The 22,627-nt window shown below is 35.2% G+C and overlaps 1 protein-coding gene across 3 annotated transcripts in view; it reads right to left on the bottom strand.

Annotated features, from left to right (window-relative positions):
• LOC106661489 (F-box only protein 28) overlaps positions 1 to 22,627 on the bottom strand; it is a 24,988-nt gene extending 2,361 nt beyond the window's left edge. The window contains exons 1-7 of one of the 3 annotated variants that reach the window (XM_014384931.2): positions 22,400 to 22,627; positions 12,759 to 13,035; positions 6,525 to 6,604; positions 3,072 to 3,240; positions 2,456 to 2,651; positions 286 to 472; positions 56 to 212 (exon numbers count right to left, since the gene is read on the bottom strand). In XM_014384931.2, the coding sequence (XP_014240417.1) occupies positions 56 to 212; positions 286 to 472; positions 2,456 to 2,651; positions 3,072 to 3,240; positions 6,525 to 6,604; positions 12,759 to 13,004 (1,035 nt within the window). In that variant the 5' untranslated portion in view covers positions 13,005 to 13,035; positions 22,400 to 22,627. Of the gene's footprint in view, positions 1 to 55; positions 213 to 285; positions 473 to 2,455; positions 2,652 to 3,071; positions 3,241 to 6,524; positions 6,605 to 12,758; positions 13,036 to 13,355; positions 13,598 to 16,288; positions 16,380 to 22,399 lie in introns of those variants that run through there. The other 2 variants (XM_014384933.2, XM_014384930.2) reach the window with 2 other exon arrangements.

The following is a 22,627-nucleotide window of genomic DNA, read 5'->3' as shown; positions in this document are numbered from 1 at the left end:
ATCATAATTAAAGCATTAATATGTATTTAAAGATCTAAAAAAAAAAAAAAAATACCTGAAGAAGGGTGCTAAATTTTCTTGAAGTCTCTTCATTCTTCTTATCGTAATCATCCATTCTAGCAGCGTACTCATGGAACTGCTGTTGCTGATCCGCCATTTTCGACTTGCATGACCGTAGCTCCCTCTTGAGTATCGTTAATTGCGAATTGTACCTGTATAACAGAAATAAAATTTATAGGAAAATTCACGACTAAAAAAATACAATTCCCGGGAATGGAAGCGTACTTTTTCATGCCCTGTTTGATTTTGCGGATCCTTTTGCGAAGGAACATATTTGTCTGGGGCTGGGACTGCAAGACGGGCTGATCGGCCACCCTGTCCTCGCTGGGCCCCGGTGACTCATATTCAACTTTGCCGCTGCCACTGTTGTGAGGAGGAGATTCAAACATCCACGTTTTGTTATTCGATGTGTCTGAAATTGAAATTTAACAATTTATTTTTGTTTTCTTTTGCGATATATATAAAAAAGAATTCTTTAAATAATTTGTGAACGTTTGTCAATCTATGTGGAACCCATTTGCTCAGCATTCTTCTCAAGTCGAGCTAGAGTGAATGAATGGTTTTATCGCTTACGATGAACATTCTGGTGACCTCTTGACATGTTTGACTCGAATCAAGTTCGACCGCTTTCCTCAATTTGTCAAGACAGGTCTACAATGGTCTGTATCTGTCAACGAACGTGGTTCATCTTCAATCCAGTCGTTCTCTGATGTAAACTTTTTGAACCACTTTTGGGCAGTGTGCTCCGTTACAGTTTTGTTGCAGCACACTTTGAAGGAACCATGACCTTAAACAAGGGCTGCCCCTACCAGCCGAGGGGAACTCATACGGCCACATCGGGACAATGTGTCTGGTGCCAGGCTCTGGTCTACTTGTTTAAAAAGCTCCCGTAAGAAAAATTGATTGGAAAAAGGGACTTTCTCTTTTTTCTTATAATGAATTTATAATTTGTCTAGCATTTTGATTTGTATTAAAAGGAAAATTAGTTTGAATAAAATTTATTTTATAAAGAAAAATATTTTATTTTGTTCTTTGTTTGCTGATAATCATTATAGTATTTTATTTCATAGCATTTTCTTCTAAGTTTTGGAAGTGTCCGGTTCTCCTTCGGGGAAATTATTGGAAATTTACCCTGGGAAATGTAATGCAGAACATCACTGTTTCATCACCGAACGCAGTAAAAATTTTACGAGCTGCCTTGGTCACCCTAGTACCAGAATTTTCACACCATCAGACATGTTTGGCACTTTCCAGTCAGTTCTCAACTCAGCTAGACAGTTTTCAGATTACGACTGTGACAAACTGATACAGAGATGAATGTGAAAAAAAGGTTCTATCAGAGAAAAAAAGATAGGAGTGATAAAAATCCATGAGAAATGGAATCATCCATATAGCTGTTTGAATTCACTTTTTTCTTTCTTTTAATATAAATAATTACAATTAATTAAGGTTTTTAGTTGAGATAAAAAAGTCAATGGCACGAGCGGGATTTGAACCCACGATCTTCAGCTTGATATGCCACTGCTCTACCACTTGCGCTATCGTGACCTCGATCCACTCGGAAACCAACTTCCTATCTCAACCCCACCTTTTGAATTTTCCCTCCTTTTTACCATTTTTCAAATGTCGTGTAATCGGGTTGGATTTTCGACGTCAAATGAAATGGCCACGGCATTGTCGTTGAGAATCCAACCCGATTACACGACATTTGAAAAATGGTAAAAAGGAGGGAAAATTCAAAAGGTGGGGTTGAGATAGGAAGTTGGTGTCCGAGTGGATCGAGGTGACGATAGCTCAAGTGGTAGAGCAGCGGCATAACAAGCCGAAGATCGTGGGTTCAAGTCCCGCTCGTGCCATTGACTTTTTTATCTCAACTAAAAACCTTAATTAATTGAATGTTATTAATTGGTCAAGCGGACTACGAAAATAGAGAATATAAATAATATATAGGCTCTTCTAATTAGCAGGCAAAATCCCATTCCCGATTGGTGCCTGCTTATGAGAAGTTAAAACAGTACTGGTTTTACAACAGATATATCTTTTGGTTTACCTTCCTTACAAAATAAGTAGAGGCCAATTTAACACATTCATCACTTTTTTTATTTTGGAACGACACACTAAACCTTCCCCGTGGACCTGGTTCCAGAACAACACAAAACCCGCGCTTTCGAAGCTTGTTGTACGGTGTTGGGGGGTATTTTTGGCATCGAATCAGTATCTCAGGGCTTTCATATCGCTTCGGCAACATTACTATGAACGCTGTTTTTTTTATTCAACTGTTTGGAATTTATTTTACGATTTTTTAAAGAAAAAAAAAATTTAATCGGGAGAAGCTTTACAAACAAATCACGTAACGAACATGTTAACACAAATTTTTATACTGTTTTACACTTACGTTGGAGGCCACTGGAGAAATCGAAGAAATCGGTTCCAAAATAAGCTATCTCGGGGAGAGTCGGTTCAATGTGCTCTTTGAAATACTCCATCGCCATAGTGGACAGATCGAACAATTCGTCCGTCACTCTGTAAGGCCTGGCGAGTTTAGGTGTAACTTTGATGTAGTGCAATATTCGGTAAACTTCATCGAGGATCTGAGGAGGTACAAAAGAATGATTTATGTACAATAAAAAACAATCTTTTAAACAATTTTGTTTTTATACGTAAAAAATAAAAATTTTAATGATTCAGTAAATAAACTATAGTTTGATTTTTCTTTATAAAATTTCAATTGATTTTAGTTTAAATATATTTTTTTTATACTAAATATTTTAAATTTCAATATCTAAAGAAAATTACTTGTTACCAACAGATTTTTTTTCTCTATTCGTAGGACATTTTCAGAAACATATTTAACAAACAAAAAACTAACATCTTGCTATTGAGCAAACATTTCTCCTAGAGCTTGACAACTGGAAGAATGGAAGAGAAGTATGAGAAAAACATACAGAGGAAAAAATAAGAGGAGGAGCATAAAAGTGGGCAATATAGTCATTTATTATAAGTGAACTTACTTCTCCAGCGAAAAAACAACAATGCTTTCGCTCGATGTGTTTGCCGAACGACATTTGAAGTAGAGTCAATCTCATGTGGAGGGTTTCGATTATATCGCTCTCGCACGCAAGAGGGTGGTTTCGCCTGGCTGACTCCCTCCTCGGCATTTTCCCCTTAATATTTTGAAACCTGACAATAAAATAGGGCCATTAATAACTTACTATTTACATTTATTTATTTGAAGCCTGTACTTGAAAGTACTTTTTACAAATCTTTGCTTATATGGTTTTATTCTCTTGGTAACAATGTAGAGATTATGGCGCCAGAGGACACATTAATACAAAACAGCCAATTTAATATGAAGGATTAAGGGGCGAGAAGATTTCAAGGCTAGGGTGGACAAAGATTTGGGCAGTAGGGTATGGAAATTTTTGAAATTGGGATCGGATCAGTTCATAGACAAAAGGATGAGGTTGTTGTAGATAATGAGAAGCTCTCAGACTTTTATTTATTTTATTTTATTTTTTAAACGAGGGTTCATAACAGGTCATATATCACCTCGTGGTGTCAGTGTTTTTAAAAAAGCTCATTTATAAGTGCCCTGCATTCGAACCCAGGTCACCGTAAGGTGGCCATTCACGATCGCTCCTAGCAGTCCAAACGGAGCGACGCCTTTCCAAAAACCACGTCAATGGCAAAACTGAACTGGCGTGCCTGGCTGTGCCGAATATTCGACCGGTCCAAACTCCATCGCGCCACTCCAAATATCTATGGCACGACAATGGCATGGCTCGTTCGTGAATGGAAAAACCCATGTTTTTTGGCGAAGTGTCCGAACGTTTCTTCTTTATTGGCAATGAGCTCCAATCGAGATTTTATTGTTGAGGTGATTGAATTGTATGAAAATTTACTTTGTTTATGGAACGTGGTTGGCAATGATTACCATGATAGAAATAAAAGAAATTCGGTTCTCAACCAGTTGGTCGGGTCGACCTTTTCAAAACAAAGGATACAAATGCAATGAGAGATGCGGTATTGATATCCCCTAAGCGCTGATCAGAATTCGTAGTAGAGAACTTAAGTTCTTTGTAGTTCATCCCTGAAGCGAGAAATCATAATGTGGTTGCCAACTTTTCATGTAGTGATGATTTCTCTCATGACTGTCTTTTGTTTTCAAATCAAGGGGGTAACAAGCTGGAGTAAATATAAATAAGACGTTAATCTTTTTTTTTTTTTGTCAGTCACGATAGCTCAAGTGGTAGAGCAGTGGCGTATTTATCCAAAGGCCATGGATTCAGATCCCGCTCGTGGCACTAGCTTTTTCATTTCAACCAAAACCTTACAAAAAAAGATTAATTAATTGAAAAAGTAATTTGGTCAATAGACCACTAAATATAATTCACTATTTTTCGTGGTCCGCTTGACCAATTAATAACATTCAATTAATTAAGGTTTTTAAGTTGAGATAAAAAATCAGTGTCACGAGCGCGATTCGAACCCACGACCTTCGGCTTGATACGCCGCTACTCTACCACTTGAGCTATCGTGACATTCAATAGATGGTGTACAGAGTGACTGGCTGTGGAGTGGTCATGAATGCCCCCTCAAATTTCAGGCACTCCAAATGGAGCTGTACGGATTGGCACGGTTCCATTTGGAGCGATCGTGAATGGCCACCTTTACAGTGATGAGCGCCGTGTCAATGCCTAAATCGTTGCAGCCACCAATACCACCCTGAGACTTAATTCAAAGGATGGAAATGTGCTGGATACTGAATGGCTTGGTGGAACCCCACGGATCTACTCAGAATGTCCAATGTGGAACTGGTCTTCTATTCAATTAATTGAGTATTAAATTTTGGGTTTTTAATATTAAATTGAGGGTTAAATTTCAGTCCTAAAAGTCTTTGTAATTATCCAAGGTGTTGCATTTTTAAAATTTGTGTGCGAGTTGAGGTCAGTCTGTCTAGGTATGGCCTTACGTATCTGACTTGTGAGAGATTGGTGTGAAATGTGGATCAGTATGTTGGCAAATGGAATATTGAGGTCATTGTGGCTAGTGAGATTGGTGTTGTAATAGGAATTTTGACAATTACTGCTGCACTGATATGCTGCATATTGAATGGTCTGGTCCCAAGTTGTCGTAGTAAATTTTGTATAAAGTTAGTTGTGTTTGAAAGGTCAAAATAGATTCAGTCCAGTTGTTCAGGTCTTCTGTTCGTTTGTTGACTTTTTTATCAACAAAGTCTTTTGTGGGGATTCCATCATCCAGAAGACATCGGTCTTCTGTCTAGGTGAAGTCCTAAGTATTGGGCTGGTGCAAAAATAATGCAGGTTGAGAAAAGGCTCTCAAAACTATTTTCAATTTTTATAAAATAAAGAAAATTTATTCTAAATATTTTCCATCACAATCTACACATCTTTGCCTACATTTAATAAGCGCTTTTATTCCGCTGACATAAAAATCTTTATTTCGACTAACAATTATGTCTTGGAAGCCATTTGCAGCTTCACTGCATTCTCTAAAATTTTTATTTCAAGTAGTGATCAAAATGCGTAAAAAAGTGGAAGTCTAGAAGAATCAGCCCCTTACGGTTTATCAATGCAAGACAAAGATGTAGTTTCCCATGTATTTTGCCAATTTCTTGGCAATATTTCTCTGCTGTGAGTTTCACCACAATTCAGGAAATTATAGTGAACAACTCCAGCAGTACATCACCAAACAGTCACCATCACCTTTTTTGTGTGGATTTGGTTTCGGGAAGTGTTTTGGTGTTTCATCCTTGTCTGACTCCTCCTGTTACCCTACAGAATCCATTTCTAATCCCACATGATGATTCAATCAAGAAATGGATCATTTTCGAGGCACAACAGAAGAGACATGCAAATTTCAAAGTATCAATTTCTTTTGGCTTCTGTTAGTTTGGATGGTGAAAACAGTAAGCGGTCAACACTAAGTTCTGCAATTTCCCGTGTTGTCTTACGTGAATTTTCTTCAATCAACGTTTTGTGTTGGTTGTCATCCACAACGGAAGGCCTACCATGAACCATTGCTATACCATGCATTCACTAATGCTTCCCTCCCTCCAAACTTATGTTGCCTTGTCCAGCGCGATTTGGGACGCACTTCGCCCAAGTTTAAATTCGTTCAAATAAATTTAACAAAAATCTAGTTTGGACATTTAATTTCACAGGTCCTCACTCTTATAAAATTCAATATAAACTAAAATATTTTATATAAAAGGTAACAGTTAAAAATATTTATTCTAATCTACAAATTAGATTTGAGCAATTAGATTTGTTTACATGACAAGCACTTGCGAATATAAAACAATTTTTAAAATCTGCATTAATTTTGCACCAACCCGATATATAACTCGACTGAAAGTATGTAGCTCTTCTTGTTGATGTACAATGGAGGGCAAAACTTTATGTTACATTCTTGTAATTAAAACAAATAAAAAAAATTATTACCTATGATGCATTTGGTTCTGAAGCTTCTGGAATGTCGAATTCAATATAGAACCACAAATCTTGTCCATCTGCCGACAGACCTAAGGCAAAAAAACATAAAATCTTTAAGGAGGGAGAAATGTTATTTAAATTATTTTATTGGTTTATAACATAGTAAAATAGAAAAGTGTATGATTATAATTTTAAAACTTTAAACCGACCCATGAGCATTTTAGCCATGGCAAAATACTACAAAAGCTCCTATTGATCTGCCTGTACAAGGAAATCCCAACTAACACCAATTCAGCTTTCTGACTCAACTGTCCAACATAGAAGATAGTAGAAGTTATTTCCACCTCTCTTGAGCTAAAACAATATTGACCTGGTGGATACCACTTCCTTTGACAGGGTATGGCACTCAGGACTTTTGTGGAAGCTCAAGAACATCCTACCAACAACCTATTACCTTATACTAATATCCTAACTTAATGATCGTTACTTCCAAGTATCCCACAAAACTTCATTATCTCCCATCCATCCTTTTCTAGCAGATGTCCCACAGGGAAGTGTCCTCGCTCCTCTGCTCTACTCAATTTATACTTCCTGTATAAATATACATTATGCATATATGTATGCAAATTAACACTATCACCCTCAGCCAATGATGCTATCCTTTCTCCTGATAAAGAACCTGTCCCTTGAATTCTGTCTCCAAAAGTGGAGAATCAAGATACTATCAAGGAAATTAAATCAGCTTACATAATGTTTAGTTTTCTGGTAAACAAAACTTTAATTGCCCTCCTGGCCCCCATTTGGACGTGCAGACATTGAACTCTACAAGACTGCTAAGGTTACAACTTTAATCGAATCCAATCCCTCCGATCTAAAATACTCAGAACAATAGTCAGTCAACCCCCTTTTTTATGATTTCCAACCACATCATCCATACTGACCTAAATGTTCCTCTTGTTACTCATCTAGCCTAATCCGGCTACAAAAGGGTCCATTCCAAACTCCAAACTATCCATCCCTAAGGAAATCATATGGACAATTTTTTTACCATGTGTAGACCGAAGAAGAGAAGAATTTGAGAAACAAGACAATTAGAAAGCCATACTAGCAATCTTTTTAAAAAGATAGTTCCTACTCACAGTAAGTTGTTTTCAACAATCCAGATTTCAAGCCTACAGCTCATCATCAGGTTGAAGAAGCTCTACAACCACGTCCCTCGACACGAATTGTAAGACTGAACCCCCCCGGTCCTCCGGCCATCGCAACATTCAAATGAGAAGCTGGTTTTTAATGCCACTCAATTATCAATTATCACGTGTGCAAATCGGGAATTATAACACAATTAAATAAGAAATTAATTATAAATTAGTGATTTTTTGTTTTTTAATATATGTTTATTTATTTTTTTCTATATTTATTTTAATTTATTTATTTATCATTTCAGGCCATAACATCCAAACCTTCTATCTTAGGTTAGCTATAAATTAAATCTGTACTTTAAATTAATTAAAATAATCAAACGGTAATAAACCAGCATTCAAAAGATAAAGAAAGCAAATTGAAAAACAGTTTTGCCAAACGATGGCTAAACGATGACTCGGAAAATCCTGCAAGGGGTCTAGAGGATACTAAAAAAAATATGCTGGGAAGATTAGCAAATCTGGTCATGGAGAGCATGGGCATAAACGGTTTGATGACCCGATTACCAACTGGCCATACCAGACTAACGCATGGGCATCTCGTCGTTGCACAGAACAAGGTGTGGTTTGTCAATGAATCTCAAAGTCAAAACACATCTTTTATGAAGCAAAAATTTGATTAGATGCCTGAAGTGCTGCTTATGCATTTGAAGTCATCATAGCTCAAGTGGTAGAGCAGAGGTGTATTTAGCGGAACGTCGTGGGTACGAATCCCGCTCATCACACTGACTTTTTTAAATTTTTCGGCAGACGGTCCCTCCATGCCGTAAATTTACTTTAAATTATATATTATGTAATTTTTATAACTTTTCTTGTTTTGCAATAAAAGTACATTATTATTATTAATTTTTAAGGGCGTTTTAACGGCTAAGGTTATTTCACGCCCTAACATCCAAACCTTCTATCTTAGGCTAGCTATATCTCTTCTGAGTGCTATAAAGCTCCGACTCCAAACATTCACACATAAACTAATCTATCCTATTGCCATCCAAAACTTTAATTTATCATTTTAAAATTCTTAATTTGGAAGGCTAAATGTATGCCAAATTACATCTAAAATTTATTTCTGTTTTTTAATTACAATTTCGAATTTTTGTTCCATAATTTAAATATTTCCCATAGGCTTGTATGGCCAATAATAATAATGGAGTTAGACTAGCACAGTCTCAGCACGAGTTAGGCTCATTGTTATCCTTTTATTCTTCCATTCAAATATGACAAATAAAGTAATGCTACTTAACAATAAGAAGAAACAAAAATAATAACTTTTTTTTTTTGAGGGAGCTAGTTTTGTTATTTAAATTGCGATTTTGGGCATTGGAGTTTATTACCCCGCAATTTGTATTTTTTTTCTATTTCATATTTCCACTCTGGCAGCCTCAAAAATTCCTGAAAAAAGAAAGAACTTTTGCACGCACAACTCTCATTCAAACATTAGCAGACAAACATCAATCACTGGTATAACAATTTGGAAAAAGGCCTAAATCTAATTATAAATTCCAATAAATTTGAGAAAGCTGAAAAGTGCTCTTCGAAAGAAACACTGGGGACCCAGTAACTCCTTTAATTTACTCAAAAGGTTGAGCCTTTGCCTAAAGGGTTGCGAAGTGCAACAATGGACCAAAATATATTTTACAGTCAGAATGATACGTTCTCCACTTCGCATACATCAAGGACAAGTTGGAAAGTTGTTGCCTATTAAAAGCCTATTATGGATTAGGCCTGATGTGACCTATTCGCAATCTAGAGAGAATCACCAGTTTTTTTCTCTTGAGTCCTCAGTTGGCCATGTATGTACAACTGACATAATTTCTTTCATACTATCTCTACAGACATTCCATCTTGCCGCCCACTTTCATTTGATAATGTTTTTAACATAAACGACTATATCATCTGGGCGGAGAGGAAATTGATCTGTTCTTTGTGGATGGTTTGCAGCGTTCTTTTCCTGTTGATCATCTTTTTCATTTCCAGAAATGCCGACATGACTAGGAACCCAAACGAATACCACATGTTTGTTAAGTGTTTTGATTTCATAGAGGTAATTGTGCATTTCTAAAATGTATGGGTCAACCAAGAAATTATTTCTGATTCAAGACCGTTTCAAATCAGAGCAAATAATGGCATTACAAATTCCTTGCGATTCCTTTATAATGCTCAATGCTCTTCTGATTGCCTGAAGTTGAACTGGGTATATGCTAGCCTCATTCTATAGAGACCAGCTGAGGTTGTACTCATCAGCAAATATCCCACACCCTACACTAATTTCATATTTGGACCCATCAGTATAAAAAACTTTATAATTGGGATAGCTATTTAAAATGTGTTGCATAGGATTTGTTCTGCCATTACTGTCTCTTCTAGACATAATCAACATTGGTCATCAGTTGATAGTTCTATTTTTTAAAGATATTTAATTAGACGTCTTGCGAATATGCCAATGTTTAATTTCTTTCTGTTAAGGATTTTTCCTTTCTCCCATTGGTTTTTTTTTTCGAGTAGTCTTTTTGCTTATCTCATGCCTGTTATTTGATCCAAGTATTTGTTGTGTTCTTTGGTTACCCAAGATTCCTTATTCTTTTTTGATGTGACTAGAGATTATTCCACAATACAGATTGCGCCTTAGGGTTTGGCAAGTATTTCTGCTGCCTTGTTACCTGAAATTCCCTCATCAACTGGGACCCAATAGAGCATTAGGCTATATTTTTATTTATTTTTTCAAGGGCATTAAAGTAGGTCCAGACAAGTTTTGAGATAACTCATAGACTTGAGGATCCTTTAGTGCTATTTAGAGCTAACTGTCTGAAGAATGATTTATTGCTGCACCTTTGAGATTTTTTTTTTTTGCTTTTGTTTGTTTCACGCACACAGGTTTCTATGGATGGCTAGCAGTTTGTCTTGAAAGGCAGTTGTAATGGGGCCTGGGTAGTGGACAAAATTAAGCCCCTTTATACCCCAATAGTAACATTTCCCATCTCTAAGCCATTTGTTTACTGTAGAAAGGCTCCAAGTTTGACTTATTTTGCCTTATATTTCCAGTCAGCTCTCTTTTTAATAATTGTATTGAATACCTGTTGCTATCTTCCATGTAATTTTGTAATTACCTCCTTTCAGAACTTCTCAGGTTTTTTAGCGTTTAACTCCTGGACATTTCTATGGTCCTTGAGTGAATTAAAGCTTTTCCCATTAATAGTTTTGCAGAGTGAAAAAATCCCCTAAATCTGATGGGGCAATGTGGCACGAATAAATATCAGGTAGCACATATTCCAAGCACCAAAAATATCTGGTGAATTGGCAAAGAAGCATAAAGATATACATTAAAATTAACTGTTTAGTCGACCGGAAGAAGCCTATAATAAAGCACCCCCTTCCAATCCTACCAAATGTACATTTTGTAAGATATAACTTGGCTTTTGGAGTTGTTAATGGTGGATGGAGTAGCACATCTCGGCCAAGCACTTACAGATCCGGTGGTATGTCAGCAAAGAAATGTGGAGACGAGAGTTATCCTGGTGGAAAACAATCCTCCTTGCTATTAGTCAGTTGATCAGGAAGAAGAAGCTCATAATAAAGCATTCCCTTCCAATCCCACCAAAATGTACGTCATCTTCTTGGACTTAATCCTGCTTTTAAATTTAGATTTTCTAGTCTGAAAATTGTCTGCCCCATATATCACTCCAACAAACATCCACCTGCTATCAAATGCGTTGAAAGCTTGTAATAGATGAGTGTTTGTGATGGCTCATGTGGGTTATTTGTGGCAAAAGCTTTGGTCATAATCGTCAATGGTTGGCAAACAACCAGAGCGTCTTCCAAATCAATCCACTGCTGAGCCGAGCAAACCACTTGCAAAAGGTGCTTCTAAAATGCCATCACCACATTATCACAAATTTTCCTAACAATCTGAGCATTTTCCATTTGTGGTAACAAAAAAAACCACTAAATGATGAAGATGCACTTTTTTAAATTGTAAATTAACAAAACATTTGTACATATGAGATCTTGGACAAAACTAACATATAAAAATCTTAACCAATCCCTTCAGAGTGCGTAAACAATAAACATTGCTTCAAAACACAAGAGGGATAGAAACAAATTAAAAAAAAAACGCTACGTTTTATTTTACGTGCCAATAATTTGTGAGGTGGATGTTATCACTTCTAATCTTCCATCAGGACAGACAGCAAATTAACCCTTTCTCTTGTCCTTATGATTAAGGAGGAAGGGCCCACTGAGACCCGGCTTTCATGTCTTTTTCCAGAAAATTTGAATATACTTATATTGTTTACTATAGGTGAGTCAAGGCCCTTGGGAAATTTTGTTTTGTGTTGTGTAAGTGTTTGAGTTTTAAATATATCTGTTTCAAAGTTCTTTTATTTTTATATTATCATTTCAAAACATTATTTAGTGGTCACTTTTCATAAAGTCAAAGAGAAAAGGGTGTATGCATGTGATACACCCTCCAAGGACTGATGAATGATGAAAGGTGAACTATCACCCCCCATGCTATTAACCTTTTGAGGCTGGCCTAAAAAGCAAAAATAAAGCTATATTCTATACAGACATGTGATGCTAAAAAACTTCATATTTTTAATCTAATTATCTGCCTTCTAAAATAAATGGCCTAAGAAAAATAATACATAAACAATCAAGAATGGAATAAAGGACAACAAAAACGAAAAGAAGAACTACAGGTTCATCACATCCCTGACTTCAAAAGGGAATCTCACTATTTAAAATCTTTTTGTAGACTGGTTGTCCCTGTTTATCATAGCCCAGTTCTGGACTAGTTTTGTATATTGCATTTTGCCAACCTATGAAATACTGAAGATGGCAAATTGACAAAACGCATCTGGCAGTGATAAAATGATTTGATACAATGAAACTACACGTTCATCACACGGAAGATCCCAATACAATGCCACAACATTGAAAATATCCTTGGTAATCTCTGACAAGTTTACCTCTTCAATTGAACTGAATTGAACATTTCGAATCCAATATGTTTCAACGTTGAAAAAATGTCATGAAGTGTAACACTTACCAGTCGCATCTGCGACACCGCCTTGTAGCCGGTATAGCTGAAGATTTTATGAAATATCTCCGGTGGAAGTTGTAAGAAGTGTTTGCTCGAGACATACTCCTGCGGCGATTTGACAGCTCCTGCAGGTACGATTTCGTGCGATTGAGGTTGGTGTGCGCTCATGTGCCTCGTCTTGATCCCTCCACACTCCACAGTCCCTTCGGAACCGTTTCCTCCGACATTGCTCGACAGTCTCGTTGACACCATGACGTTATAGAATTTACTGTATTATCTTGACCTGTAACAAAGAAAGGACGCTTTCCACAACGTCGAAATAGCATTTTGACAAAAGGGAATTTTCAGGAAAACTTCCTTTTAAAATGTATAACTCCGTTTTGCTAAATAACCTACTTCAAATTGATAATGAGGAAAAGTAAAAACAATGTTAAACATTTTGAAAGTGCATGCTTTTAATCGGTATTTGATTGTTTTATCGAGTGAAATATACGTCCCAGAACAGGGAAACAAGGACGACAGGTGAATTTAAAAAGGGTAAAAGGATGAAAAAAAATTAATTCGAAGATCATCCATCTTTGATGGAGTAAAGCAGATCATTACCAAACGACTCCTACATCCACCACATCTGTATGATTCCACCGAGCTTATAATCCTTCCGTTCCTGCCAGGAATTGTTGAAACTGACTTTAAAAACGTTCCTGCTTCGACGGGGCTTCTTTAGAAAGGGTAAAAATCAGTAGAACGTGTGTTAAAACGGCATAATTCCAAGAAAGACGCAGCGAACGGGCCGATACTCAACTCTCGTTCATACCTCACAGGGGTAGATCGGCACTGCCAACAGACACGACTTTCAACCGACAAAAACAAACAAACAAAATTTCAAAATGCTGGATTTCAAACGGGAAGAGCCTCGTTTGAGATTGAGCCCTTTTGAATTTTTATATATTGAACGGGAATTCGGAGAAATTCGGAAAAATTGGCCAGCGTTCTAAGGTCAAAAATTGGCTCGGTCACCCTGACTCTGACGTCAAAATGACCAACGACCAAAAAAATTTAAAATCTCTGCACGCCCGATGATAAAATATTTCTTTCGTAATAAATTAATGATTATAAGGTTTTATATTAACTTTAGTAACATTGCATAAAAATTCAACATATTTAACAATTTACATCGATCTATAATGGACAAAAAATTGACCTTAATTTTGCACACAATTTTTTTTTTTTTTTTTTTAAACATTGCACCCTTACAAAAATTATATCAAACTCAATCGTCACATGATAAGTGACAAAATTTTAAAAAGCTTGTTGTACTCATGAAAACCCTTAATGCCTCTAAGCTATCAGTTAACTCTAGGAAACTCAAATTTATGAAGTCGATCCTCTAAAATTTGGAGCTTTTGCACACACAAATTAAATACACGATGAAAATAAATAATCAACATCAATGTTCACTTTTTCTCCCTCCCCGAACTCTCTTTTGCTCTCTCTCTCTTTCACTCTCAGTTCTACATCCATTTCTTCCTTTTTTACCATTCATCTCTTTCTCACCCTCTCCCTCGTTCCCAAACCCTTTATCACTCACACACTAACTCTCTCTCTACCTCCCACTCTCACACCATCTCTCACTCTTTCTTTCTTTCTCTCTCACACTCACTCATTATCTATCTCTCTCTACCTCCCTCTCTTAAACCATCTCTCTTTCTCTTTCTCTCTCTCTCCCTCTCCTATCTCTTTTCCACCCTCTCTCACTCTCCCAAACCCTTTATCTCTCACTCACTCAATCACTCTCTCTCTCTCTCTCCTACTCTCAATCACTCTCACTCTTACTCTCTCTCTCTCTCTCTCTCTCTCCTACTCTCACTCTCTCTATTTCTCTCTCACTCACTCACTATCTCTCTCTACCTCCCTCTCTCACCCTCTCTCTCTCTCTCTTCTCTCTCCCTCTCACTCGTTCTCTCTCTCTCTCTCTCTCTCTCTCCACTCTTCTCACTTCTCTCTTGTATTTCTATTCTCTGTTCATCTATCTGTCTGTTTGTCATTCTCTCACTCTCTCTTCCACCCTCTTTTTCTATATTTTTTCTTTCTTCTTTCTCTTACACCCTCCTTCACTTTTTCTCTCTCCCCACGCTCTCTTCCTCCCTTACACATCTTTCTTTGTCTATCTTTTTCTCTCTCTTTCTTTCTTTCACTCTCTCACTCTCCTCTTATCTTTCAGTTCTACCCTCTATTTGTATCTTTCTATCTTCCTCGTTTTCTCCCTTCCCCTTTATCTCTTTCTCACACTCTCACTCTTTCCCAAACCTCTATCTCTCACTCTCTTTCCATTCTTCTCATTGCTTTCCTATATTTCTATTACTCTTTCTCTCTCCACGTATCTTTCTCATCTTTCTCTTCCTCTCTCACTCTCTTCCTCCCTCTTATCTATCTTTTACTCGGTGTCTATCTTGCTATAAATGTACTGCTATTTTGATCACTTAATTTTTCCATTGTTTCACTACTTTCTTTTAGTGCTAATGCATTTTCTGTGTCATTATTTGTTGTGTGTTATGTCTCATTATTTTTTATTCTTCTCACTCTTCCATTATTTTCTTATTATATCAACCTGTTTTTTGTCTTTTTGTATTCATCTTTTTGTTAACATCTCTCTTGCTTTATCTTTTTAGCTATTTCTTTTTTCTCAAACCTTCATTCTCTCCTGTGCTCTATTCTTTCCACCCATCACGTTTCGGTCTTAATATCTTTCCTTGTCTTTCTTACATTTTCTAATATTATCTTCTCTTTATCTACCTATCTGTAGATCTTTGTCTTATATTATATTATATGTGTATTTATTTCATCAAGTTTTTATTTTACTTTTATACACCTCTTACTTTTATTTCTGTGTATCTTTGCTCTCTCCCAAATAAAAGCGTATAAATACTAATTCCAACTTATCAATAATGCTTTTGTATTTCTAATATATTTTTTTAAATTTCAAAAATTCTTCCTACAAGCCTATTCATCGGTGTTGCTGTGTTATAAAATCGTGATGTTGCCTTAGGTGGTACAAGTATCTCCCCTCCCACACATCCTCACGTTATAGGTTGAAGTACCTGTGAATAATTACAGGATTCTATTAACATTACTAACATTACTGACTTGGTAAGGGAAGAGTTTTATTACTACTTTTCGGATTTTGAAGTTATCAGGCGTCGACGAGTACGAGCATAACGCAAATTTTCAGCAGTTCTTTACTTGAATTATGTGAAAGACAATAGAAATCTGACGGCAATAATTTCCACAATGGAATATATAACGTTTTGAGGAATTTTATAAACAAATTAATAAATAATGAAATTCTAAAACGCATATGACATGTAGGCTGATTATGGACGGTCGAATTATCAGCAGACCTCATCGCTTTTCTTATAATAAAAAAAAACAATAATAACCGTAATAATAATAAGATTTAAACCATCAACACTACGACTCAAATTATTAACATGAAAGACAACAAGACAAATAAACATAAAAGTGGACATGAACCGAACCTTGCTAGTTTTGGGCTATAGTCTGCTGCTTACAGGAGAAAACCAAATCAAAAACCAGTCTGGTATAAAACGAACAAAACGTTTTTTATATGAAACTAAATTTTAACAAGAATTATAAGGATTATAACAAGGATCAACATTTTAGAAGGATCAAAAGTGCTAAACACAGAGGTAAGCGTTTGTTATTCGACCAAACCTGACCAAAGTCGAAATAAACTATTAATAATTCACCAAACCTGTTGAACAGTTGAACCAGTTGTAAGGCAGAATCATAATTATTTGTAGTCATTTTAATCAAACCTGTTGACCAGATCATTACGAGGGTGTACAATACGTTGGTTTAAAATAAATTATCAAAACGCTAAGTTGACAAATGTTCAATTCAGTTTGAGTATTGAAGAAGAGATTGAGTTTTTCTTCAAATTCAAACCGAAATAGATGGATCAAAAATCCAGATTTATCAATTTTCAGTATAAAATCAATTCACATACATCAAAACGACCGTGCAATTAAAAAATTAGAGTTTTTACATTGGTCTCATCTGGTTGATTCATCAGATATCTGTGTTTAAGAAAAACTAAATATACTTCGATATTTCTACATAAAGATAAAATTATAAAATATTGCATATAAACCTCAAGAAAAGGCAAAATCGTAGATTTTAACAAATATTTGATCGAAATATAAATCTCAAGTCAAAAACACAAACACACGTTATATCAATATATAACGATAACGAATAAATAGTTGAAAAGAATATTTAAAACAGCATTTTCATTTAATTAAAATATCACATGACAATTTTTTTATAATTTGTTTAAGCAAAACAATCAATCACAAGTTATGAGCCGATCAAAAGCAATAGCGGATCAATAGTTTAAAAAAATCAAAAGCTGATCAAAATGACTAAAAACAAGATGTGGTAATTGGCTAAAAAAAAGGTCAATCATAAGTCATTAGGGTGTTCAAAATCAATTACTAATCAATAGTTAAAAAGAATATTCAAAACCACATGGTTTAATTTAAACATGATCAAATTAATTTTAAAAAATGGTCGTTTTTCAATAAAAAAAATCACTGGTCCTTAGGTTGATAAAAAAAAACCAACGTCGAAGAAAAAGTTAAAAAGAATATTTAAAATCACGTTTTGATTTAATTAAAATATCAAATGACAATTTTTTTATAATTTGTTTAAGCAAAACAATCAATCACAAGTTATGAGCCGATCAAAAGCAATAGCGGATCAATAGTTTAAAAAAATCAAAACCTGATCAAAATGACTAAAAACAAGATGTGGTAATTGGCTAAAAAAAAGGTCAATCATAAGTCATTAGGGTGTTCAAAATCAATTACGAATCAATAGTTAAAAAGGATATTCAAAACCACATGGTTTAATTAAAACAAGATCAAATTAATAAAAAAATGGTCGTTTTTCTATAAAAAAAATCACTGGTCCTTAGTTTGATAAAAATTAAAAAAACCATCGTCGAAGAAAAAGTTAAAAAGAATATTTAAAATCACGTTTTGATTTAATTAAAACGTCTTCATAATATCAAATGCCAAGATGTTATCATTTGTTTAAACAAAACAATCAATCACAAGTTATGAGCTTGATCAAAACCAATATCAAATCAATCGATAGTTAAGCATTCAACGCTACGTTTTGGTTAATGAAAACCAGGATCGAAATGACTACGTACACATGTTACATTAACAATAGCCAATAAATAGTTGAAAAGAATATTTAAAATCATTGTTTGATTTAATTAAAACGTCATAATGTCATCAAATGACAAGATGTTATCATTCGTTTGAATAAAACAATCAGAAGTTATAAGCTGATAGCGGATCAATAGTTAAAAAGTATATTCAAAACCCGGATCAAAATGACTAATGACAGAATATGGTCATTTGTTTAAAAAAAATTAAATCATAAGTCATTAATTTGTCAGTAATATAGGCAATGTAGAAACAATAGTTGAATACGATATTCAAAGCCACATTTTGGTTAATCAAAACTTGACCAAAATGACTAATAACAAGATATGGCCATTCGTAATTCATAGTTAAAAAGAATATTCTAAACCACGTGGTTTAACTAAAGCACAAAAAATCGTCTTTTTTTCAATGAAAACAATCACTGATCCTTAGTTTGATAAAAAACCAATGTCGAATAACTATAAAAAGAATATTTAAAATCACGTTTTGATTTAATTAAAACGTCAACATAATATCAAATGGCAAGATTTCATTATTTGTTTAAACAAAACAGCCAATAACAAATTATGAGCTTGATCGAAACCAATATCGAATCAATCAATAATTAAATAAAACGTTCAATGCCATATTTTGGTTAATCAAAACCCAGATCGAAATGACAAGATGTGGGTCGCCATTTGTTTAAAAACATCAATCATTAGTTATCAGTTTAATCAAAAATAATATCGAAACAATAATTGAATAGGATATTGAAAACCACATTTAGGTTAATCAAAACCTGATCAAAATGACTCATGACATAGTGTCGCCTTTTGTTTAAATGAAAAATTCAATCATAAGTCATTAGTTTGACAAAAAACAAAAATCAAATCAATTGTCGAATAGGATATTCAAAGCAACATTTTGGTTAATTCAAAACCTGTTAAAAAATGATTAATGACAAGGATGTAGTCATTTGTTTGAATAAAAATCACATTCACAAGTTATTAGGTTATCGAAAACAATATCGAATCAATCAATAGTGAAATAAACCATTCAATGCCACATTTATCAAAACTCGGATCGAAATGTCTAATGACAATATATGATTATTTGTTTAAAAAAATTATCATATTTAATCAACAATAATATCGAAACAATAGTTGAACAGGATATTAAAACCACATTTAGGTTAATCAAAACTGATCAAAATGACTCCTGACAAGATGACTTTAGGTTGACAAAAACAATATCCAATCAATCGTCGAATAGGATACTCAAAGCCACATTTTGGTTAATTCAAAACCTGATAAAAATGACTAATGTCAAGGATGTAGTCATTTGTTCGAATAAAAACCACATTCACAAGTTATTAGGTTATCAAAAACAATATCAAAACAATCGTTGAAGAGAATGTTGAAACCCACATTTCGGTTTAATAAAAACCTGATCAAAATGCAATATGACAAGATTAGGTCATTTATTTCATCACTGAGTGAACATATCGAAAGCGTAGCTCATTTATTTGTACAAAATAGATAATCACAAGGTCGAACAAACTTCATCCTAAAGACCGAATCGCTACCTGTTTTTATAATTTTCGAGCAGAACTACTAGTGGAATTTCATTTTGATATCCATTAATTTATTAACCAACTGCACCTTTCAAAAAACCAAATCACAAGAGTTTGTGTTCGGTTGTGCATGATGAAAATATCAATTCACGATTAGTCGTTTTGTCTGTTTCTTATTTTCACAAATAAGAAAAACGAAATGACTTATTTTGGCCATTTGTTTATCGTAATTTGCCATAAGAGAACTCATTAGCCCAAACGTTGGCGTAAAAAGCTAAATCACAAGTTTCGGCCATGGGTATCAAAATCTGTTGAAAATGATAAACCAAGTTGTTAATCAAACAATGAATTTGGTCAAACACCAAATAATTCACTTTGATAATTTTTTTCGTAAAATCCCAATTAAAAATGATAATTTCAAGACCACTAGTTTTAATCAAACTGCGGTCAACAATCTGCTAAATCGAAAACTGGCCGAGGGAACCATCATCATCCTACATCATAGGCGAAAGACAACCAGCGAGAACGGGCGGGCCGAAGTCAGAGATTTCAACTGCATCTCGATGTCTTCTCCTTGAATAATAGTTACGTAAGTATATACTTGAAGAAGAAGCAAAATCACAAATTTGTAGCATTATCCAATTATAAGATCTTATGTTTTGATTGTTCTCAACCTGCTCTCAAAACCAAATCACCAGTTATTTTTGTTTACGTTTTTAACTATGATCATGTTTTTACTCTGGTCAGTTAAATAAAAAGACACCGCAAGTGAAAAATATTTTGTGGAAAAATAAAGAACACTCCTTTTTATCCATTGTTCATTTTCTTTAAATTGTTTGTCTATATTTGGGATAATTTAAAATGACTATATGCACTTCTGCAGTCATATAATTTATCTACAGTTCAACCAATATCACGGATAAAGTAAACTAGCGAGAACAAACGGTCCAAAGTAATTCCAAACATTATAGGGACTCATCAGCGAGGAAACTGGACGGCAGTCAAACCAATGTGAAAATTAAAAAAAAAAAAAACTAGTGAGAACAGGCGGACCACAGTTCTCCCAAACATATACGCATTTGATATGTGGTTTAGGTCAATCAATTCTCTGGTCAAAGAAAATAAGTGAGAAGCGACGGAGTAATACAAGAGAAACACTATATGCTCCTGCAGCTTCTTCTCGCTATAGTTCAACCGATATCACATATAAAAGAAAATTAGCGAGAACAGGCGGACTACAGCCATCTCAACCACTATATGTAATCCAGCAGTCAAATATTCTAACTACAGTTCTATCTTCACTGGTGAAAGTAAAGGAGTGAAAAGAAAAACCTAAAGATGATGAAAACTCTACATGCCGTCATATATTCTAACTATCGTCCAACCAATTTCCCGGATAGAAATTAGTGAGAACCAGCGGACCAAAATCATTTCAATCACTATAATTAACTGCAGCCGTCATATGACCAACCTATAATTCGGCCAAAGTTACGGACAAAAAGAAACTAGCGAGAATAGACGGACGCCGTCTCAAACAATATATGCAGCCCAGCAGTCATATATTCTGTCTATAATTCAATCAGTTCCACTGGCGTCAGGAAACTAGCGAGAACAGTCGGACCAAAGCCATCTCAAACACTATATGCATTCTTGTAAACTGATACAGTAGCTGTAGGTCAACCAATTTCACTTGTGAAACGAAATGAGTGGGAACAGACGGAGTAATGCAAGGGAATATGCATTCCAGCAGTTATATATTCTATCGTCCAACCAATTTGACGGATAAAAAAACTAGTGAGAACAGGCGGATCAAAACCATTTAAAAACTATCATCAACTGCAGCCTATCAATAATTCCAACAAAGGTATGGACAAAAGGAAACTAACGAGAACAGACGGACCACAGCTATCTCAAACACTATATGTAGACCAACAGTCAAATATTATAGCCACAGTCCAATCAATTTCAATGGTGACAGGAAACTAGCGAGAACAGGCGGACCATAGATATCTAAAAGTCTATATAAAGTCTGGCAGACATGTTTTCTACAGTTCAATCAATTCCACTAGTGTCAGGAAACTAGCCAGAACAGTCCAATCAATTCCACTTGGGACAGAAAACCAGCGAGAACAGACGGACCACAGCCATCTCAAACAATATATGCATTCCAGCAGTCAAATATTATAGCCACAGTCCAATCAATTTCAATGGTGACAGGAAACTAGCGAGAACAGGAGGACCACAGATATCTAAAAGTCTATATAAAGTCCGGCAGACATGTTTTCTACAGTTCAATCAATTCCACTAGTGTCAGGAAACTAGCCAGAACAGTCCAATCAATTCCACTTGGGACAGAAAACCAGCGAGAACAGACGGACCACAGCCATCTCAAACACTATATGCAATCCAGCAGTCAAATATTTTAGCTACCGTCCAATCAATTCCACTTCTGACAGGAAACTAGCGAGAACAGATGGACCACAGATATCTAAAAGTCTATATAAAGTCCAGCAGACATGCTTTCTAGCTACAGTTCAATCCATTCCACTTGTGACAGGAAACTAGCGAGACCAGGCGGACCACAGGTATCTCAAACACCATATGAACTTCAGCACTGTAATCGTATAGTAATAACTTCAACAATTTCACTTATGAAAGTAAATGAGCGAGTATAAACGGACAAAAGTTAAAAACCAAAGCAATTTTATACAAAATATGCACCCCAGCAGTTTTAGCTGTAGGCCAACCTTTCAACAATTTCACCGGCAAATGTTAGAATGCGAGAAAAGGCGATCCGTGCAGTTTATTAAATAATGGTAAGCTAGCTAATTATGTTTTACCTTGTGACTTTCTCCAGCCTGGGAAAGTTTTCATCAAATTATTTTCCATTTCGGAAAATTTTATGTTCCGCTTGTCCGTCACTGGAGAAGGGACTTCTGAATCGTATGCTATTATCGTTCGCGGCATCTTCTTGTCTTTGAACGATGAAATATTTATCTGTATTACAAAATTTAGGCTTTACCGATTCCAGAAACATTTATCGGTGTGCTTTTTTTTCTTCTTAAAAT

Source organism: Cimex lectularius, unplaced genomic scaffold (genome assembly GCF_000648675.2).
Source record: "Cimex lectularius strain Harlan isolate CLEC.00 unplaced genomic scaffold, Clec_2.1 scaffold16, whole genome shotgun sequence".
Taxonomy (NCBI): domain Eukaryota; kingdom Metazoa; phylum Arthropoda; class Insecta; order Hemiptera; family Cimicidae; genus Cimex; species Cimex lectularius.
The sequence above is the reverse complement of the archived record's forward strand: the minus strand, read 5'-3'. Positions and strand labels throughout refer to the sequence as shown.